At 36.5% G+C, this 22,674-nt stretch overlaps 1 protein-coding gene across 7 annotated transcripts in view; it reads right to left on the bottom strand.

Moving 5' to 3' along the window:
• Thoc2 (THO complex subunit 2) overlaps positions 1-22,674 on the bottom strand; it is a 120,518-nt gene that overhangs the window by 89,370 nt on the left and 8,474 nt on the right. For all 7 annotated transcript variants that reach the window (XR_011705719.1, XR_011705718.1, XM_071606631.1 and 4 more), the window contains exons 2-4: positions 9,782-9,840; positions 3,989-4,080; positions 840-891 (exon numbers count right to left, since the gene is read on the bottom strand). Coding sequence is in view for 5 of the 7 variants with exons in the window: in XM_071606631.1 (XP_071462732.1) it covers positions 840-891; positions 3,989-4,080; positions 9,782-9,840 (203 nt within the window). In the remaining 2 variants the exon portion in view is untranslated. The remainder of the gene's footprint in view (positions 1-839; positions 892-3,988; positions 4,081-9,781; positions 9,841-22,674) is intronic.

Here is a 22,674-nt window from a genome sequence, read left to right on the forward strand (position 1 = left end):
CATTTAATTTACCTAATTCTAGGGATTAAGATTAATGAGCTAAAATATTCATTACAGCTTGACAAACTCTCAGAGGATATCTTGTTTTACAGTGATTATCATAATGTCTAGAAATGTTTCCATTTGATTCAAAGTTTTAGGAAAAGCACAAAAGTGATGGGGGAAACAGTGTTCAAAGTTATTTTACTGTGAATCTAAAATTAGAAAAAAAATTGTAATCCACACTATTTTTTAAGTCTGTGCTTCCCATAGAGGGACACTACTTTTTGTTCTAAGTCAAAGAAATATTCCTTTTTTATCCTGCATGAATTCTTATTTATTCTGGACAAATAAAGAAGTTGCTATTTCCAAAGCAGGTTACTCATCCTCAAAAGTACTTTTGATTACTTAGGCTCTTTTTGCTCGTTCTAAAACGAAGAAGAATTAAGAGTTCAACAATAAAGTAAATATCTTGAATGTCCTAAGATTTTGACATCATTCACTGAAAACCTATTTGGCATAAATCAATTAAGTGACATTAATTATTTGGTTACTAACCTTTCAATAACTGAGAAGCTAAATGTTGGAAAACTTGGCTGTTTTTACTTGAAATAATTTAGCTTAAATTTATATGAATATATGTCAAACACTCAAAAAATTTGAATTATATTTTAAAACTATAAAGTGATTTACCAACATTTGTCTCAAAATACTATATTCTCTACAAAGTAAAAAAATTGCTTTAGATTTGTAGAAACTTTTACACACTTGTAAACTCTTTATTTTGAAAAAAACATTTTATTTAACATTAATTTATCAAACAACATACATTACAGGTGAAATAAAGATTTTATACCTACCTAATATGCAGAATACATCAGCAAGAATGGAAGGCATATCCTCACGAAATTCCTAATTTTAAAAATATATTTACAATAAATACCAGAATAATACACAACAAGTATTATGGTCTCAGAATAGCAGTACTCTTCAGTTAAACTCAAAAACTAACAAAATCCCAACATCACTAGGATAAAATTCTTCACGTCTCACAAATACAAAGAAAATAGGGAGAGAGAGAGGTAATGGTTAGATAAAAATGTTTAAATGTCTACCATGAAATAATCTGTTAAAAACAGATATGGGGGGGATGGGGCTGTGGTTCAGCGGTAGAGTGTTCACCAAGCACGTGCAAGGTGCTGGGTTCGATCCTCAGTACCACATAAAAATAAATAAATAAAATAAAGGCATTGTGTCCAACTACAACCTAAAAAAATATTTTAAAAAGATACCTGAACAAGTACCTCAGGTAAGCAATGAAATTTAGAGTACCTCATACCTACCTAAAGCAGAACTATTAAGAATGATACATTTTTTTATCCAAACTTTAAATGTTGTTGTGCTCATGCCTGAGTCAACACTTGATCTATGCAAAAATCAGTGATTCAAGCTGGCTCAGTGGCACACACCTGTAATCCCAGCAGCTCAGGAAGCTGAGGCAGGAGGATCACAAGTTCAAAGCCAGCCTCAGCAACTATGAGGCACTAAGCAACTCTGTGAGACCCTGTCTCTAAATAAAATACAAAGTAGGGCTAGGGATGTGGCTCAGTGGTTAAATGCCCGAGTTCAATCCCCAGTATGAAAAAAAAATCATAGTGATTCAGAACATCAAAAAAATCTAAAAACAATATAAAACTAATTAACAGAACTCAAAATTCTCTGAAGATGAAAATAATTATCAAAAACTATTTTTCTTTATACACTCAAATCCTCTGCTTCTGAATGAAAACATCAGCATTATTCTGTATTTGTCTCCTGACTTCCTACTCCCATGCTCAATTTTAGAACCATTTGCCAACCAAGGACCATGGTTCAATTATAGCAATTATAGTTTGCTAGCACTACAGTAACTCCAAAAATAGCATATTTTCAGACACTATAAGAAAGAAATTCTAAAGAAAACCAAGCAACTGCAAGGAGACACACAAAATACATTTCTGTGGCTAAGACACTGGACCCTGTGTAGTGCTATGAGAGCCAGGACAAAGACAATCAGCTGTAAAAGCATATACAAAGATATCACTAAATAATCAAAAAGAAAGGAGACACTAAGTCCAAGCACACATACATAACACTTACTTGGACTATTTACTATTATTAAATGGGAAAATAGTTATATTCCATAAACACACTAAAACTTATATCAATGCCCAATTTACAGAATGATATCATCTTCATGGTCAACCCAATTTAGTGAAGTTTCTCAAGGGCGGGCTATGAATTCTTAACTATATTTGATTGCCAAGTACTAAGGCTACCTGAAGACCAAAAATGAATCAATGCAAAAATTTTCAAACATGGAATGTTGGTTGTTTAAAAACAATACCATTCCAGCTGGGTGAGGTAGCACACATCTGTAATCCCAGTTAATCAGGAGGCTGAGACAAGAGGACTGCAAGTTCAAAGCCAGCCTTAGCAATTTAGCAAGGCCCTGTCTCAAAATAAAATTTTAAAGGGGAGGGGGGTGTGCTAGGGATGTTGCTCAGTGGAGGAGCACTTATCTAGCATGCACAAAGCCCTGGGTTCAGCCTCTAGTATGGCAAAATAAAAAAGCAAGAGACCATTCCAACATAGATTCTGCAGGTATCAGCTGCAGACAATCTAGGTATAAGAGAAATATCAAAGCCATACCATTCAAAACACACCAAAGAATGGGGGGCGGGGGGAGAGAACCACAATGCGCTTAGAATTTCCTAAAGAATTGTGTACAACTACAATGCACCAATGGAAAAATGGGCAGGGGGATTTCCTTAAGAGTATTCCAGGAAAGCACAAAAATCATACAAAAGAGATAGTCTCCCAAAACAGAAAAAGGATTCAGAAGCTTAAATCAACACAACAAGTGAAATTCATACTGAGACAAAAAGCCCCAGATTCCCAACTCAATATAAAAGCTGATCTGAACTGGACAAGTATTTTTATTTGTAAAAGTCTAAAAATCAACCTAAGTAGCAACAGACTAACATGCCAATTGTAAAACTTGAATCATAGCTACTGGGTTCAATCAACCCCTCTTATACTTTGACAGCCAATCTTCCAGTTCAAATACAAACTATCATGTAAAGCATCTGGTCTGAATCTTTTTTTGTTTTGTTTTGTTGGTTGTAGATGGACACAGTACTTTATTTTACTTATTCAATTTTTTATGTGGTGCTGAGGATCGAACTCAGTGCCTCACATGTACTAGGCAAGCACCCTATCACTGAGCCACAATCCCAGCCCATTCTGGTCTAAATCTAACTTTAATTCTAGAAGTAGAATTAGCTAACTAAAGGTTTAAAAAAATCTAATATTTTCTAAAACAAACAGCAAGCAGGTGAACACCAGAAATACATGTTAGAGCCATGGAACCACAATTTAAAATAATTTAATACTCAATTTTAAAAATAGTTAATTTTTAAACTTAACTGCAAACAAAAAACAGCTCATTATACTTTAATTAGGAGAAAATATTTTAGCCAACTTATTATTTACAGCAGCATTTTTCATTAAGGGTACCTAGACTTTGTTATCGTGCACTTTTTTGCTCTTCCAATTTCCCTAACATTTTCTGCATTACTTACAACCAGACAGAAAGATTAAAATACGTTTATTGCTGTCTAGCAAAAATAGCTTACCAATATTACCTTAAAAAACAAACTACTATAATTTTGAGTAAAATGAAACCTAAGCTACACACACTTGAAAGATCATTGTATCAGCTGGGCATGGTGACACACACAGGCCTGTAATCCCAGTGATTTGGGAGGCTGAGGCAGGAGGACTGCAAGTTCAAAGGCAGCCCTAAGCAATTTTAGCAAGACCCTGTCTCAAAAAAACTTTTTTTTTTAAAGGGATGGGGATGTGGCTCAGTGGCTAAGCACCCCTGGGTTCAGTCCCTGGAAAGATCTTTATATTAAACTCAAAAGGAGATATGCAACAATTAAGTTTTAAACATAGATATACTTACACTAATGTCATTAAGAACATTAGATGCCTGTTCGTGCTTTAGATTTCCTTTAATGACATGGTATGACAACTCATAGAGAGCTTGCTGGAAATCTGTTAAACACAAAAGAAATAGTTGAAGGACACAGTCTTCTGAACATGATAGGCAGACTTTTGGGGGAAATCTACATTTCCTACATCTCAGAATTACTATAAACATCAATAATAAAAAGAAAAATCTACTTCTAATGTTTTTATCTAGTAGTTTATACTTTCATTTTTTACAAAAATCCAATGCTAATGTGTTCTTTTACTTATGTCTACAGACTCCACATATTTACATCAACTGTGCATATTGTTTGGTATTTTGATTCCCCTACAACACTTCTAAAAACATTTATTCATGCTACTGTAAGGGGGCAAATAGATGAGGATGGTGGGAACATGAGGTTAAGAGAATAATTCTATAAAATAAGCCCCCTGTACTAACTCCCCACATGCTTTCTTTGCCAAAAAGCAATCTGCCTACAGCCCCACCTGGCCTGAGGGGACAGGAAATGTCACATTCCTCAACTAACTCAGGCAGGGGGCAGAAGGCCTGGCATTAAGTGTAGATAATGAAAGATGGGGGTGGAGAAAGGATGATGGCTGGTTATCACTGGGTTGCTAAAAGCTAACCCCTGGGATCACACTTCCCAGATCTAACACCTCCACACCTCCAGGGATCAAATTTCCCAACACAATGGATTACACCAGTGCTGCTCCTTATTGCCCTTAGGCACATACAAGGAGAAAAGATAGAAGGTGGGAGGAGATTCTGGGGTCTATAACAGAGCAAGACACACCCACATCCATAAAATTGCAGCAGCCCCATGCATTATTAATTATCAGCCCCATTTCCTGAAAAAAAAAAATCTTTTGTTTTCGGAGTGCAGAGTTAGTGGTTAAGTGGACACCTTCTGCTGGCCATCTTCAGTTCCACACACTAAAAACTTTACCTCTTTCTAACCACTAAAATCAGGAAAACAAGCACCTCTAAAAACACTTATATAAAATAAATCCTATTATAATTCCCTTTTGAGGGAAATCATAATTTTTCAGGGCAAAACAGCAAGCAAAGAATGAAATATTTAAAAATCTTCTCTCCTGGTATGACTACTATTTACAAAACAGGGACATAACAGATATCAAAGCATGTATCAATCTCCTTTTTACCAATAAAAACATGATTTTACAATGAAATAAATTTGCCCATTAAATCATTTGCTAAAGAAATAGAACTAAATTATTCCAATTCTCTATAGGAAATCATTACATATATTCTGCCTTTTTACAACTATGCCTTCACAGTGCTTATAACTATATTTTAAAACAGAAAGTGCCAGGCATGGTGGTACGTGCCTGTAATCCCAGCAGCTCCAGAGGCTGAGTTCAAAGCCAGCCTCAGCAAAAGCGAAGCACTAAGCAACTCAGTGAGACCCTGTCGCAGGGATGAGGATGGGCTCAGTGGTTGAGTATACCCGAGTTCAATCCCCAGTACCAAAAAGGAAAAATTTCTACCTGTTGGTACGGTAGAAACATGACATCAATTTCATGCCTTCCATTTTCATTAATAAAACATCTTACCACACATAATATTTATTTCAAATTATCCAGACAGCTACGATTTGGGTAAGAGGTTTACTGGGGAACTGAACCCAGCCAGAGGTTTTTGTTGTTGTTGTTTTGTTTTGTTTTGAACTGAGCGACATCCCCAACCCTTTTTATTTCTTATTTTGAGTCAAGATCTCACTAAGTTGTTTAGAGCCTCGCTGAGTTGCTGAAGCTGGCCTTGAACTTGTGATCCTCCTGTCTTAGCCTCTAGAATCCCTGGGATTACAGATGTACACCAAGGTGCCTGGCTAAAAAATATTTTTAATAAAAGCAATCACTCAGAAGGACAAAACAGCTGATTATCATAAACTACGATCCCATAAGAGTTATGTCCCCTAAAGATCATGGGGGCTCAGGGAATTCTCTTTTATCACAGAGAAAAATTTAAATAGAAAACAAATGGGGTCATCTTGCTAACACTGATGTGACATAAAAACATTCACATTATAATCAGTAAAGTAGCAAAGATAGTCCCCAATTCACAAGTTTTCTAAATGCTTATTTAAAAGTGGTTAGGAACTCCCATTGTGTTTATCTAGAGTAATAGTAAGTGATATTTTAAGTCAACCAGGCTAATCACACAAAAGCATGTAAAATCTATACTGGAGTCAAAAAGAAAATTTTACAATGGTGGGAGAAATTTATGTTTTTTGTTTTTTGAGAGAGAGAGAGAGAGAAAATTTTTTAATATTTATTTTTTAGTTTTTCGGTGGACACAACATCTATATTTTATTTTTATGTGGTGCTGAGGATCAAACCCAGGGCCCCGCGATGACAGGCGAGCGCGCTACCGCTTGAGCCACATCGCCAGCCCGGGAGAAATTTATAATTACACACACAAAAAAAAAAAATTAACAAAACACTTTCTATGCCATTAGTGTTATGTTCTAGCCAAGAAGTTGCCTACATTTTGCCCGTGTCCTGAGACTTTCTGTGGGGCTGATTTTAAAAGTGATGGACTAATTCTTAATCTGACATAAGAAATTTCTAGGCAGGATATTATTCAGGCAGTGGCATGGGTATTGCTGGAGGCTTTCAGCCAAGTTTATTGCAATATTCAGGAACACAAAGCACAGCGGAAAGATTTGAAAACCCTGGACTTGAAAGGTGGGAGTAAAACTGGAGCTAAGGAAGTAACAGTTGTTAAAGATATCAGGACCATTAAAGAAATGTTAAAAACTCTGCCCAGAGACAAAAAGAAAGACGGCTTGAGGGCATCACAGGAATTAGCAAGACCACATCCATCTTAGGCTCAAGGGAGTTTAAGAAAAAAATGAATCTATAGGTAAATGGCAGAAAGATCAACAGAAGAAAGGGAACAGAGGTGGGTAGAAGGGGAAAGAGAGGTACTGGGGTCTGAATTAGAACAAGACATATTCCATGTTTGTATAATTATGTCAAAATGGATTCTACTATTGCCTGGTGTAAAGGCACACACTTGTAATCCCAGCAGCTCAGATGTGCTCCAGATGGTGGACACAGAACTGCAGGACTTGTTTGCCCAGCTGGATTTTGGTCTTGTTTTGGTCCCATCCCTTCTTTCTATGCCCCTCTTTTTTCTAAATAGAAATGTAACTTTATACCTTTACATATATGACACCAATAAATTGATTTTGATTTTTTTCTAAGGAGCTCACAATACAAGTCTGCCCTGAGTCTAAGAGACTTTGGACTTGAACTTTTGGGCAATGCGTAAACTGCATTGAGACTATAGAAACTCTTGGAAATAGACTAACTGTACTTTGCATTGTGAGATAAGTCTGTACTTCTGGGGGCCAGAGGTAGAACATTATAGTTTAAGATATAAGGTGTCCCCCAAGAGCTTATGTGTGAGACTATCCAAGAACATTCAGAAGTGAACTGAATGGGTTGTCTCACTGAGATCCCTGAGGAATGGAGCCAACTGTCTATCAACTGAGTCGTCTGAAACCATGAGCCGCCAAATAAACATTTCCTCCTCTAAAATTGTTCCTATCTGTGTTTTTAGTCACAGCAACGAAAAAGATGACCAAAACAACACCAGTTCTCGGTTATGTCTAATGTCACTAGTACTATTCATGATTATAAACCATCATCACATTGTTGTTTTATTGGTGAAGGTCAGGGATAATTTAGAAAAGGAACAAGCAGTGTGTACCTGAAATGAAATTAACAGCCTGCCTGAAATGAAATTAATTCGAGGGAGGGATAGAAATGAAAGGTCAAAGGGAACACTACACAAACTTAATAACCCAGAACAGAACAAAGACAATTCCAAAGAAATGGCATCGACTCGGTTTTCTGCATGGACTACCAAATGGGGAACAGACCGAAGCCTAACTATTGGCAGAGATCAGCCAAAATGCACATGTGTTGAAAAAGCAAACAGGGTTAAAAAAAGAGCACTCACTGGCTGTTCAGCCAATGAGGCCACATACATAACTATTTTTGGTTTCACACATGAATCAAAATAACCATAAAAATTAACAATGATCCAACAGTTATTAAAGATCCACAGTCCCACTTAAAACTGAAAGAGTAGTAATGATGTGTTATATTAACATCATGGGTTTTTGTTTTTTGTTTTTTTTTTTTTTGGTTTTGTTTTTTAAGGACTCTCTTTTCCATCAAGGTTTCAAGCAAAAATCAAAGTTAACTGAGAAGTTAGAAAGTGATTTTAAGTGTGGGGGAGACAAAAATTAAGTATCCGAGTGTTTTTGTTTGTTTTTGCAATGCTGGGCTTGAACCCAGGGCTTCAAACATGTTAGGCAAGCACTTCATCACTGAGCTACACCCCCAAGTGTTTTTATGAAGAAATATTTTTATACATCCTTAATTTCTGGCAGTCAACTGACTTACTCAAACAAGAACATGTTACCTTAACCACAAAAGTCTTTATGAGTGATCACACAATCTTTTTTTTCTTTCAGTGCTTGGGATTAACCCCGAGCCTCACGATTGCTAGGCAAGTGCTCTATTGCTAAGCTAAACTCCCAGTCCTTAATTATACAATTTTATAAGTAGGATAAACAAGTTAATAATATTAGGGGGGGTTAGTACGCTAAGGATATTAAACCAAAAATGGCTCTTTGATTAAAAAAAATACTTTCCACTAAAGCATATAAACATTCCTTTTTTCTGGGGAGGTGGGGGGTAGGGTCTGAAGTCGGGGCACTCAACCATTGAGCCACATCCCCAGCCCTATTTTGTATTTTGTTTAGAGACTGAGTTGCTTAGTGCCTTGCTTTTGCTGTGGCTGGCTTTGAACTTGCAATCTTCCTGTCTCAGCCTCCCCAGCCACTGGGATTACAGGCTTGCACCACTACACCCAGCTAAATGTTCTTCAAAAAGTATATCCTCTTATGTTAAGGTAATATTTATTTTTTTATAAAAATGAAAGTAAACATCTATTGGAAAACATTCTGTCCTAATCTTCTACTCACAAAATCATAATTTAAATAACCAAAATAAATTTTACATATTGATTTTTAAAAATAGAATGTTGATTGTAAAAGTATTTTTTCATACTAAAAACACTGTGGGTTTTATGCTCAACAAAAGCTACATGTGAAAATGCTTAAAACTTAATTGATACAATTGCTTTTATTCTTGCCCCTCCTTTGACAAATCCAATACCTATTTCTAAATTAATAAATGTTTAATAGTAAAATCCTTCAAAATTCAAATCTACATCCAATTTAATTATATAACATTTTACATAATAAATCATATTTGTGTGATATGCAGTAAACAACTCCTTTGCTTTTCATGTTTTCCATGACAACTGCCTTTAACAAGATCCCCAGGTACCACCTGAACATAATCAGCTTTAGTAAAAACACTGAACTCTGGAAATTTTCTACTACAAACAAAAACAGTTTTTCTTTCCAGACTAGTTTTTTCTCAACTTTATGATTGGTACAGCTAACTGCCAAAATTTAAGTAAATATACAAAGTCCCAATTATAAAAATTAGTTAACAGCATATGACTATAATGCAGGTCAAATACAAGATGTATAGTCTAACTATAATTTTAATCCTGAGTGTAATGTATTCATATAAATGCTTTACATAATGTGGACTCATACATTTGGTTTTCATATATAAAAATGAATGGAAAGCAGGATAGTACAAATTTTAATCAAGCCAAAAACGACAGCTATGAAACTTTTTTAAATCTTACCTCTATAAGTCGAACTATCATGGCTTTTATTTTCACTGAGAATCCGGCATAAATGCAAACTAGAATAAAACAGAAAAAAAAATCTGTATCAATTTCCAATCCTAACACTAGAAGAGTCTTATAAAGCAAGTTATATCAGTTAAAAAAAATATGGAACTGGATGTGGTGGTCCACGCCTGTAATCCCAGCTACTCAGGAGACTAAAGCAGGAGGATCAAAAGTTTAAGGGCAGCCTCAGCTATTTACAGAGACCCTGTCTCAAAATAAAAACAAAACGGGCACTGGATTTAGTTCAGTATATATAGAGTGTTGCTGGGGTGGGGTTCAATCTCCAATACTGCAGGAGAGAGAAAATAGAAAGATTAGGGCAAAAGCAGCATTTGAACAAATGATAAGAAACAATTCAGTTTTCCAGAACTGAAGCAAAATCTACATCTGGGAATATAATAGTTAAGCTACAGAAAACCAAAGACAAAATTTTTCAAGCACCTAAAGGATAAAAGACAAGATTATATCATCATTAGAGGACTTCACAAAGTAAAAAATTTAAAAAAAAAAAAAAAACTAAATGCCAGAGATAGTAAAGATAGAGATAGTGGATATTCACGGTGCAGAAACAAAGTATCTGCAAATGTGAATTCTACACCCAAAGAAAATAGTTCCAAAAAAAGGCAAACTAAAGACTGAACTTCAGTCAGTCACAAAGGCATACATCTATAATCCCAGAGACAGGATGATCAAAAGTCCAAGGCCACTACATTTTGGGATCAAATTTTTATCATACACAATCAGATAGAGCACTAATCTCTAGGATATATAAACACAAAAATCTTAACACCAAAAAAAAAAAAATACTTCTCAGAAGATATACAATCAGTCAACAAATATATGAAAAAATGATCAACATCTCTAGCAATTAGAGAAATGCAAATCAAAACTACTCCTCTAAGATTTCATCTCACTCCAGTCAGAATGGCAGCTATTAAGAATACAAACAACAATACGTGTTAGCAAGGATGTGGGGGAAAAGGCACACTCATGCACTGCTGATAGGACTGAAAACTGGTGCAGCCAGTATGGAAAGCAGTATGGAGAATCCTTGGAAACCTGAGAATGGAGCCACCATTTGACCCAGCTATCCCACTCCTTGGTCTATACCCTAAGGACAGCATACTACAGGGACACAGCCACATCAATGTTTACTGCACCACAATTCACAATAGCTAAACTGTAGAACCAACCTAGATGCCCTTCAGTAGATGAATGGATCAAGAAAATGTGTTATATATACACAATGGAATATTATTCAGCATTAAGAGAGAACAAAATCATGGCATTTGCAGGTAAATGGATGGAGTTGGAGAAGATAATGCAAAGTGAAGTTAGCCAATCCCAAAAAACCAAATGCTTTCTCTGATTTAAGGCTGATGATTCATAATGTGGTGGGAGTGGGGGGCATGGGAGGATTAGATGTACTCTAGATAGGGCAAAGGGGAAAGGGGAAGGAAGGAAGGTAGGGGGCATGGGGGTAGGAAAGATGGTGGAATGAGATGGACATCATTACCTAAGTACATGTATGAAGACACAAATGGTATGACTCTACTTTGTGTACAACAAGAGATATGAAAAATTGTGCTCTATATGTGTAATATGAATTATAATGCATTCTGCTGTCATATATAACAAATTAAAATGAAAAAAAAAAAGTCCAAGGCCAGCCTCAGCAACTTTGTGAGACCCTAACTCAAAATTTAAAAAGAGGCTGGGAATGTAGCTCAGCAGCAATATGCCCCTGGGTTTAATTTCTAGTTTAAAAAAAAAAAAAAAAAAAAAGATCAAACTTCAAAAAACCAAAATAGAGTTTACGCATTAAATGAAATGCTTAAGGAACTTCCCCACTCTTTTTTTGCAGTGCTGGGTCTCACAAACAGGTCTCCAGAAAGCTAGGCAAGCACACTAACTGAACTACCGATCCACCTCCAAGCCCTAAGGATATTATTTAGGCAGGATAATAAAGATTCCAGATAGAACCTTAGAGTTACAGTAAAGTGATGAGGAAAAATAATAAACATATAGGTAATTCTAAATGAATGTTGTTATCATCATCATCATGGAATTTAAATACATACAGTATTAAATATATAGATATAGTTAGAAAAATAATACCAAAATATATCAAGACTAAATTAAACTTATCCCAAACACACAAGGTTCTTTCAAAGTAATTTACACCACTGTTTTCTAATTGTCTTTTTTTTGTGTTTTTTTCCCCCACATTATGGGGTTAGGGATGTAGCTCAGTGGTAAAGCACATGTGCAAGGCCCTGGGTTCAATCCCTAGCACAGCAAAAAAGGAAGTAAAATCATATAATAGTTCAAAAGAAGCATGAAAAGCATCTGACAGGGGCTGGGGATCTAGTTCAGTGGCAGAACACTTGCCTAATATGCATGACACCCTGGATTTGCTCCCCAGCACCATGAGAAAAATATATATATAACAAAAGTCACTATTCATTCATTTTTTAATAATTTTTTAAAGTCTCTTAGGTGAACAATAGAAGGGAATTTATTTAATTCAATGAAGTAGCAGTTCTGAGCATGTGCTTCAACAAACCCAATCTCTGAGTTTCTCTGGAGATCTGCAAGGTCAAACTTAAATTCCTAATAATACCCAGACATCATTTTCCTTTATTGCTGTACAGATATTTGCATTAATAACCCAAGAGCAGTGAATGGTAAGACTGCTGGGTGCCTAGGCACGTACCAAGACAGTAGCACCAAACTGTCTTATTGACTTCTTCATGGTCAAGAACTCAAAGCAAATTAAAAAAAAGGCCAATCTAAAGATGTCACCAGTTTATTTCAGAATTTCCTTGGGGCTTGGGGTGTAATTCAGTAGTAGAGCAGTAAAGTACCTGTCTGGCATGCACAAAACCCTGGATTTGGACCCGAGTACCACAAAAGAATAAAATGAACTTGCATACAATTTCAATGTGGCTAGTGAGGCCTAGCTAGCCCTAAACTGTGTTGTTTGTTTGGAGGTTTGGGTTTTCTTTTTTCCTTTTTGTGTACCAAGGATTGAACCCAGGGGTGCTGAACCAAAGAACATTCCCCAGCGCCCCCTCCCTTTTGAGACAGAGTCCAAGTTGCCTAAGGCCTTGCTAAATTGCTAAGGGTAGCCTTAAACTCACAATCATGCCTCAGCCTCCCCAGTCACGATTATAGGAGTACACCACCATGCCCAGCCCAAATCTAATTTTAATTTTCAATTAAAAAAAAACAAATAAATGCCCTTGATGGGACTGATTTCAGCAATAACAGACTGGGAATCCCCAAAACTTCCTCCCTCCTATTAAAACATCCATTCAACAACACAAAAAACAATTCCCTTTATGAGGAATCTAGACACCAATTGAGAGACTCCTGTACCCAAGGCAAGTACAAAATCAGTCACATTGAAGCCAGCAAGAAAGTTCAGGGGATGTTCTCACCAGAGTTGCTCCCCACCCCACCCCAGCACAGTTACCATGTGATCAGGCAAAAACTCCAACACCTGAAGTCTCCCAAGGGAGAAAAACAGAAGACTGGACTCTATGTCGAAAGTGCTGAGCATTCCACAAAAGTAAACCAAGGGAGGAGTTTCTATCTTGCCTGTATTGGAATACAGACGGATCTTAGTAGCCTGAGCTTGGCATCATGCTATAGCTCCATAGGACCAATTGCTTCTTCCTTAGGGAAAACAGTAGATAATATGTCCAACATTCCATCTTTTGCTGGAACTGCAGAAGGGACTGGGCTGTGACTGGCCTGAATCAGGGTGCTAACAGGATCTGGCTTACTCAAGATATAGGGAGTGGGGGGCACTGAGAACATAAAAGGGGGCATGATACTTCTTCAAAGGACCAGTAGTATAATACATGAACACCAGACAGACCAAGACATCACAAACGCCCAAAAACAAAAAGAAACCAGCAATTTTCTTACTATAATGTACAAACAAACACAAATCCAGAGAAGACATACCCACAGAAAAGGTTTGAGAGGCTCCCACAATTCCTCAGCTGGACTGATAAAAGTTCTCCCCTTTATAAAGTCAGTCCATAAGGAGTATAAGGACTAGGAAAGAAAATTTGCATATTTTCAAATGTGCAAATACCAATACAAAGCTACAAGAAACATGGAGAAACAGGAAGACATGGCCAAGGACCAAAATAAATCTGAGTTACCCAAGAAAGGATTCAAAATAACTATCATAATGATGTTCAACAAGCTCAGGAAAATGATGTATGAACAAAACAACAATTTCAACAAACAGCAAATATTTTAAAAGAACCAGAGAGAAAGTCTGGAACTGAAGAATGCAAAAAACTGAACTAAACTGGGCGCAGTGGCGCAAACCCATAATACCAGCAGCTCAGGAGGCCAAAACAGGGGGATCCAGAGTTCAAAGCCAGCCTCAGCAACTTAGCAAAGCACTAAGCAACTCAGTGAGAGCCTGTCTCTAAATAAAATACAAAACAGGGCTGGAAATGTGGCTCAATGGTTAAATGCCCCTGAGTTCAATTCCCAGAACAAAAAAAAAAATACAAACTAAAAAAATCCAGTAAAGGAATTCACCAGCAGACTTTACCAAGCAGAAGAATCCATGAACTCAAAGACAGGTCAGAAATTATCCAGTCAGAGAACTGAAGTAGAAAAAAAGAATGAAAAAGAGTGAAAAGAACTTAACAGACTCTGGAACAATATTAAGTAAACCAATATATGCACCATGGGAGTTTCAGAAGAATGGACCATTACTTTGGTCGAAAACTTCCCAAATATGGATAACAGATATCCAGATTCAAGAAGCTCAAAGGATCCCAAATATGATAAACGCAAAAGGGTCCACACCGAGTCATATAATCAAATTCTCAAAAGTCAAGAACAGAAGACTTATTAATAGTAGTATGAGAAAAGTATCACATATGAGGTAAACTCTATTAATAATAACAGTGAATTTCTCAGCAGACAAACCATGAATACCATATTTGACAAAAAAAATATCATTCAAAACTGAGATTTTCTCAGATAAAAAAAAAAAAAAAGCTGAGGAAGTTCATCAATAGTGGACCTGCCTTACAAGAAATACTAAAGGAAGTCTTTCAAGTGGAAATGAAAAGGCTGTAAAGAGCAACACAAAAGCATTTGAAAATATAACTCACTGGTAAAGGTATAAATACAGGATACTATCACCCTGAAACATAAGTGATTTTTAATTCTAGTATAGACATTGAAAGACAAAAGTACAAATAAACTAACAAAAATATATTAATGGAGACACATATTATGCTTTACATAAATCCCATGGTAACCAAAAAGAAAATATCTACAGAATATACACCCCCCAAAAATGAGAATGCAATCATAGCATGTTCAGTAGAAAAAAAGAAGACAGCCACGAAGAGAAAAAGAACTACAAGACAAAATACAACATAATGGCAACAGCAAGTCCTTTTTTGCCAATAACTAAACATAAATGGATTTAACTCCATGTCCAAAAGACAGTAGCTAAATAGATTTTTAAAAATAATAAGATCCAACTATGTGCTATCTACAAGAAACTTATCTTAAATTTAAGGACAAAGATAACCTGAAAGCGAAAAAAAAAGAATAAAGGTATTCATGCACATGGTAACCAAAATAAGAGCATGAGTATCTATACTTAAAATAAATTTTCACTCAAAACTGTCACAGGAGATACAGACACTATTTAATAGTAAATTCACAAGAAAAATAATTATAAAAAATATATACACAACTATACCAGAGAACATAAATATATGAGACAAACATGGACAGCAGAGGGTAAAAGCAACACAATAATAGGAAATCTCAATAATGTATAGAACATCCAGACAAAAGATTAATAAGGACATAGGATTTGAATGGTACAGAACAAGTGAACCTAACACATATACAGAACATTCCCCCATCAGGAGAAAATACACTCTTTTCTAGCATACCAAAAAAGAACAAGAGAAAGAAAGAAAGAAAGAAACTTTCTCCAAGACACAGCACATTAGAGCACAAAAAAATTAACAAATTAAAGAAGTATGAAATCATACCAAGTACCTTTCCAGCCACAATGAAATAAAACTAGTTATCAATCAATATTAGAATGAATACTGGCAAATTCACAATTATGTGAAAATTAAACAACACAATCTTGACCAACCAATGGGTCAAAGGAAAAAAACAAAAGGGAAATAAGAAAATACTTTGAGACAACTAAAAAAAGCAACATAACAAAAATTATGAGAAGCAGCAAAAGCAGTACTAAGGAGGAGGTTTGTATCAGTAAATGGCTACATTAGAAAGAAGTTCTCAAGGACTGGGGATCTAGCCTGGTGGTAGAGCTGGCCCACCATGCTCTGAATTCAATCCCCAGCACCACTAGAGGGTGGAGGGGATCAAATAACAACCTAATGCAAAACCTGAAGGAACTAGAAAATGACAAACTAAGCCCAAAGTTAACAAAAGGAAGGAAATACTAAAGATGAGAGAATAAACAAATGAAACTGAGAAGGGGGGCAATCAACAAATTTTTGGTGGGAGAGGGGGTACTGGTGATTGAACTCAGGGGCACTTAACCACTGAGCCACATTCCCAACCCTACTTTGCATTTTATTTAAAGGCTGGGTCTCACTGAGTTGCTTAGTGCCTCACTTTTGTTGAGGGTGGCTTTGAACATGCACTCCTCCTGGCTACTGGGATTACAGGTGTGCACCACCGTGCCCAGCAATCAAAAATTTAATTTTTTGAAAGATCCAGAAAATTGGCAAATCTTCAGCTATGCAAAAAAAGAACAAAGATTCAAATCACAAATGAAAGAGGAGACATTATAACAAACATTACAGAAAAAAGATTATAAGAGACTACTATACTCTGACACCAAAATCAAACAAGAACATTAAAAGAAAATTACAACTGTTTTGTTTTTTTTTTTTTTTTTTTAATTGAACTCAGGGGCTCTCTACCACTGAGCCTCAGCCTCCCAAATCACTGGGATTATAGGCATGTGCCCAGTTTACAGTTCAGTATCTTTGATGAACACAGACTCAAAAATCCTCAACAAAATACTAGTAAAGCAAATTCAACAGCACATTAAAGGGATCATTCATTGGGACCAAGTGGGACTTACCCCAGGAATGCAAGATGGTTCAACATATGAAAATCCATCAATATAATAAACCACACAAACAGAACAAAGAATAAAAATTATGTCTGGCCTGGTGGCACACACCTGTAATCCCAGCAGCTCATGAGGCTGGGGCAGAAGGAACAGGAGTTCAAAGCCAGCCACAGCAATTTAGCAAGGTCCTAAGGAACTCAGCGAGACCCTGTCTCAAAATTTTTTAAAAAAATTAAAGACTTCTGGCTAGGGTAGAGTGCTCACTGTGTGAGGCCCTGGGTTAAATCCTCAGCACCATATTAAAATAAATAAATAAAATAGAGATACTGTGCCGAACTACAACTAAAAAATAAATAAATATTTAAAAAAAAATTAAAGACTGGGGATGTGGCTCAGTGGTTAAAAGCCCCTGGGTTCAATCTCGGGTACTTCAAAAAATAATAAAAATTATAAAATCATCTCAATAAATGCACAAAGTCTTTGGACAAAACAACACTTTCATGATAAAAACTAGGAACAGAAGGCCATTACCTCAACATAATAAAACCATATATGGAAAGCTCACTGTTGACATTCTATCCAATGGTGAAAAACTGAAAACCTTTCCTATAAGATCAGGAACATAACATGAATGCCCATACTCACTACTTTTATTCAACAGAGCAATTAGAAAATAAATAAAAGGCATCCAAATCAGAAAAGACAATGTAAAATTCTCTCTCTTCACAGATAGTATGATCTTCTTTGTAGAAAACCTTAAAAAGATTCTACCCAGGGGAGATGGACCCCAAATATAAAACAGCCAGCAAACCTCCCCAACCTCAAACATAGATGGGGACGATCTGTGTTTCGTTGATATGATCATCTAGCTTCACTGTGTATACCACAACTTGGTTTAGAAGATGTAATGTGGCATGTAGAGACTTTAAACAATTATACTCAAACTGCCCTCCATGATGTTGAGGAAAGTATCTCTCTCCTTAACACTGAAATAACACTTATGAAGAAGGCCATCTTACAAAACCGGATGGCTTTAGATGTCCTCACTGCTGCTCAAGGTGGTACTTGTGCCATTATTAAAACTGAATTTTGTGTTTACATCCCTGACAATTCTGGCAATGTGACTAATATCCTTAAAGATTTACATGCTCAGATAGAAGCCATGTCCTCGCCAACCTTGTCATGGGAACAATATCTTAGCTCCTGGTACTCTGGTACTTCCTAGTGGAAAACATTGTTAGTCTCTGTCATTGTCATTATACTTGTTGGCATATTCCTATGCTGTGGCATTTATTGTTGTATTAATCTAGTTCCAGTGCTAATAACTACTTGTTTCTCTTATAGACTACCCATCACTCAAATGGCCCTCCAGCCTGTTACTTCTCAATCGGACTTCTATCATGGACCACTCGATAGACCCGATTTTTAAAAAAGGGGAGATAGACCCGATTTTTAAAAAAGGGGACTCCAAACTGCTTGCTCAACACCACCCCCTTTCAGCTGGAAGAAGTCAGAATTGTCATCACCCCCTTTCCTTACAGCAGTAAGGAGTTCCCAAAATTAGAGGGGGGAATGAAGCCAGATTTAAAGATAGGTAGTTAGTGTAGACCCGGTAAACTGGGTCTAATATCGAGTAAGATGAATAAAATGCAGGCCATTATTGAGAATGGAATCCAGGAAACCAGAGCAGCACTTGGGAAAATTGAAATGTTAATGTCCCCAAGGCCCGGAACCCATTCTAAGGAACTGTTAATGAAACAGCTCCCAGCAAACAGAGAAATGCTGATCAAAAGCTGCCCCAGGCCCTTCCTGCCCAGATTACTCCTTCAGCCCACCTGTTCCCAACCCTTTGGGCCTTCCCACCTGCATTCAATCACTGCAAGATAGAGGGAAACGGAACAGGAATGAGGGGAAAGCTGAAAGAAGACCTTAGCTATAAAAGAGGGAAGACCTCCCACTTCCATGGATTCCACCTTTTGGGTCCCCTTCTTCCTCTGGGGAGAAGTCTTTTCTGCTGTCCTTTAATAAAGCTTCTACTTTCCACTCTTAAAAAAAAGATTCTACCCAAACAAAAAACTATTAGAATAAAGTTGCAGGACACAAAATCAATATACAAAAGTTATAGCAATGTATTGGTGGTGCACCCATGATCCCAACTACTCAGGAGGCTGAGGAAGGAAAAGCCCAAGTAGGAGGCCAGGCTGGGCAACTTAGCAAGACATTGTCTCAAAATAAAGAAATAAAAATGGGTGGGGATGTAGCTCATTGGCAGAACACTTGCTTAGCATGCACAAGGCCCTAGATTCAATCCCCAGTACCACAAACATTTTTTTTTTTTAAAGTCTGTGTATAATGAACCACACAAATGTCATTGTATTACTCTTTGTGTGCATGCTCAATAGGATAATCTGGACATGGGGGTCATGTGGCACATGCAGAAAAAAAATCAAAAAATGAAAGGGGGATGAAAGAATCCTCCCCCCTTGGAGACATTAAATAAACTGTTGTACACATAAGTTTTGAATGCAACTTGTCATCTGACATCAGGTGTGAAATTTTTATGGCATAATGTCAGGACTCAGTATTTCCAATTTTGAATCATATTGTACCTTGGATTAGGGATGCTCAACCTGTATCTCATAAGGAGTTAATATCCAGCACATAAAAGAAACTCCAACAACAACAGGAAAAAAAAAAAACAGGACTTTAAAATAAAAAAAAAGAGCTGGGCATGATAGTATACACCTGTAATCCCAGCTACTTAGGAGGCTGAGGCCGGAGGATCTCAAATTTGAAGTCAGCCTGGATTACTTAGTAAGATCCTGTCTCAATATAAAACGGCTGGGAATATAGCTCAGTGTTTGAACGTCCCTGGGTTCAATTGCCAATATCCTCCCCCAACATATGCCCAAAGTGCAAAGGACTTAAAAGATACTTCTCCAAAGACAACATAGCCAACAAGTATATTCAAAGATGCTCAACATCACTAACTATGAGAAATGCAAATTAAAAACACAATGAGATATCACCTCTCACTTGTCACAATGACCATTATTTTTACAGTAAAATAAATAAGACCTAGGGATGTAGCTCAGTAGTATAGCATTTGCCTAGCATGCATGAGACCCTGGGTTCAATCCCCAGTCCTAGGGGATAAAAAAAAAAATAGAAAATAAGTGGGCTGGGGTTGTGACTCAGTGGTAGAATGCTCGCCTAGCGTTTATGAGGCACTGGGTTCGATCCTCAGCACCACATAAAAATAAAAAAGGTATTGATTGTGTCCACCTACAACTAAAAAATATATATTAAACAAAACTTTCTGTTAAAAATAGAAAATAAGTGTTGGGAAGAATGTAAAGAAATTAAAACTCCTGTGCACTGCTGGTGGGAATATAAAATGAGGTATACTACAGAAAACAGTATGACAGTTACTCAAAATACTGAAAAAGAACTACCATGTGATCCAGTAATCCCAATTCTAGGTATTTACCTGAAAGAACTGAAATCAGGATCTCAGAGACAACTGCACTCCCATGTTCATTGGAGCATTATTCACAATAATCAAGAATGTGGAAACAGATCAAGAGAAGAATGGTTAGTGTTGTTGTACATATATGCAATGATTATTCAGTCATAAAAATGGAAATCCTGCCATGTACTAAAACATGGATAAACCTCGAAGACAGTATTCTAAGTGAAATAAGCCAGTCACAGACAGACAAACACTGAATGATTCTACCATGCAAGTATTAATATTCAAACTCATAGACGCAAAAGGTCAAATGCTGGTTACCAGGGGCTGGGGTGGGGAAAACAGGAGTTGCTGTTTAAGGGGTATAAATTTCCAGTCTGGGAGATGAAAACGATCTAGAGATATGCTTATACCATGCTTATAGTTAACAAACTCTACTGTTCATTTAAAAATTTTTAAGAAGGTAGATCTTATGTTACATGTTTTGTTTCTTGGTTTTTTTTATTGTTTTGGCCTAGGGGTATAGCTCCATGGCAGAGGTGTTCTAAGGGTGCAGTGCAGTCCTCTTCCTTCCTCAGATAAATCTCCACCCTGGGACCTATGCTTGCTTGTCCAATGACTCTCACTGGAATGTTCTCCTTCTCTCCCCACTTCTCTCCCTCCTTCTTTGATCTAATCCACTTCTCAGGTGTTCTTAACCATTAACTACCTCAGATTTTATCCCTCCCAGAATCATATTTACAACTGCTTAGTGGATATTATGCATTGGATGTCTGACACAACAGATGAAAAACGACTCAACCCTAAAATCTTAGTCTTCTCCCCCAAACTGGCTGTGACACACTTTCAGTCTAAATAAATAGTAGCACTGGTTTTAAAAAAAAAAAATCCCAGCACCAAAAAGTTTAAAAAATAAAAAAGTTATTATTAATTCCTGAGCTCTGGCAGAGCACTTGCCTAGCATGGGTGAAGCCCCAGTTTCAATCCCCAGCACAATCACCCCCAAAAGAATCCTGAGCCCTAGGAATATGTCCTCTTTTAAAGAACAAGTCTTTTCAACAGTCTGTATAATAAAATGAGAAGTATGCATAATTTCTGCCATGCATCAAAATACCATGGTTGTCTATAGGAAAAACATTTGTGCAACTATTTGAATTGTAAGCTGAACCATCTTGTTTTTATGGAACACCATTTTTTACTTGAAAAAATGACAAGCAATTAAACTATGGTTACTTAGACTTGGATCTTTAGCTGGTCACTTTCTAAAAAACGAACCCATGGAGTCTGTCACTTCAAGGAAAACAACAGAGTACTTGTTGCCAATAATAAAATTTAAGATTTCAAACAAAAACTAGAATTTTGGAAAACTTGTTTCTGCCACCATGGGACTGACTATTTTCCAATTCATAAAGACTCTCCTGATAACTCAGTGAAGATATTAAGGAATGTGTTTGATATCATACAATGAAGTGTGCCAATATTTGGAAAAGCTGCATAATTCAGTGAATGAAAACTTTCCAACTGACCAATGCATAATGTCTCAAAATAATGAAAGCATGCATAAAAGATCCACTCCAAGTGAAAGAGAAACAAATGAGTTTTAATTTAACAAAGTAAAGAAAGTTCACTAATGTGGTTTCAAATTCAATATTGCAACAAACTGTCAAGAAACTGCCACTTGGGAGGAGGGAGCAGTTACTTGGGCCCAGGAATTCCAAATCAGCCCGGGAAACACAGCAAGACTATCTCAAAAAAAAAAAAAAAGAGAGAGAGAGAGAAAAGTTAATGCCACTTGATAGAATTTTGACATAATATCAAAGAATAATACATACAATTATCTGAAAGAACTAATAAAATTATCCTCCTCTTGCCAAGTACTTAAATTGTGTGAGGCAAGATTTTCTTTACATACTTCAATCACAGCAACACACAGCACCCAACCTCACAGCAAAACTCAACACCAGGTACTTAAGACTTAAAAATGAGAAGAAAAACAGCTAAGTTTCCAAAAGATTATAGAAGGATAACTTCATTTACCCTGGGGTCAAAAAAGAATGCTTAAACACAAAAAAGTACTAATCATAAAGCAAATGATGTATAAATTTGACTATATTAAGATGAATAATTCCTGTTCATCTAAAGTCACCATTTTAAGAGTAGATATTCAAGCCAAAGAATCAGAAAATTCCAACAAATGCAGTGTAATACAAAAGTTTCAAATGCAGACTATAAAAAAACCTCTACAGATCC

Source organism: Marmota flaviventris, chromosome X (assembly GCF_047511675.1).
Source record: "Marmota flaviventris isolate mMarFla1 chromosome X, mMarFla1.hap1, whole genome shotgun sequence".
NCBI classification, from domain to species: domain Eukaryota; kingdom Metazoa; phylum Chordata; class Mammalia; order Rodentia; family Sciuridae; genus Marmota; species Marmota flaviventris.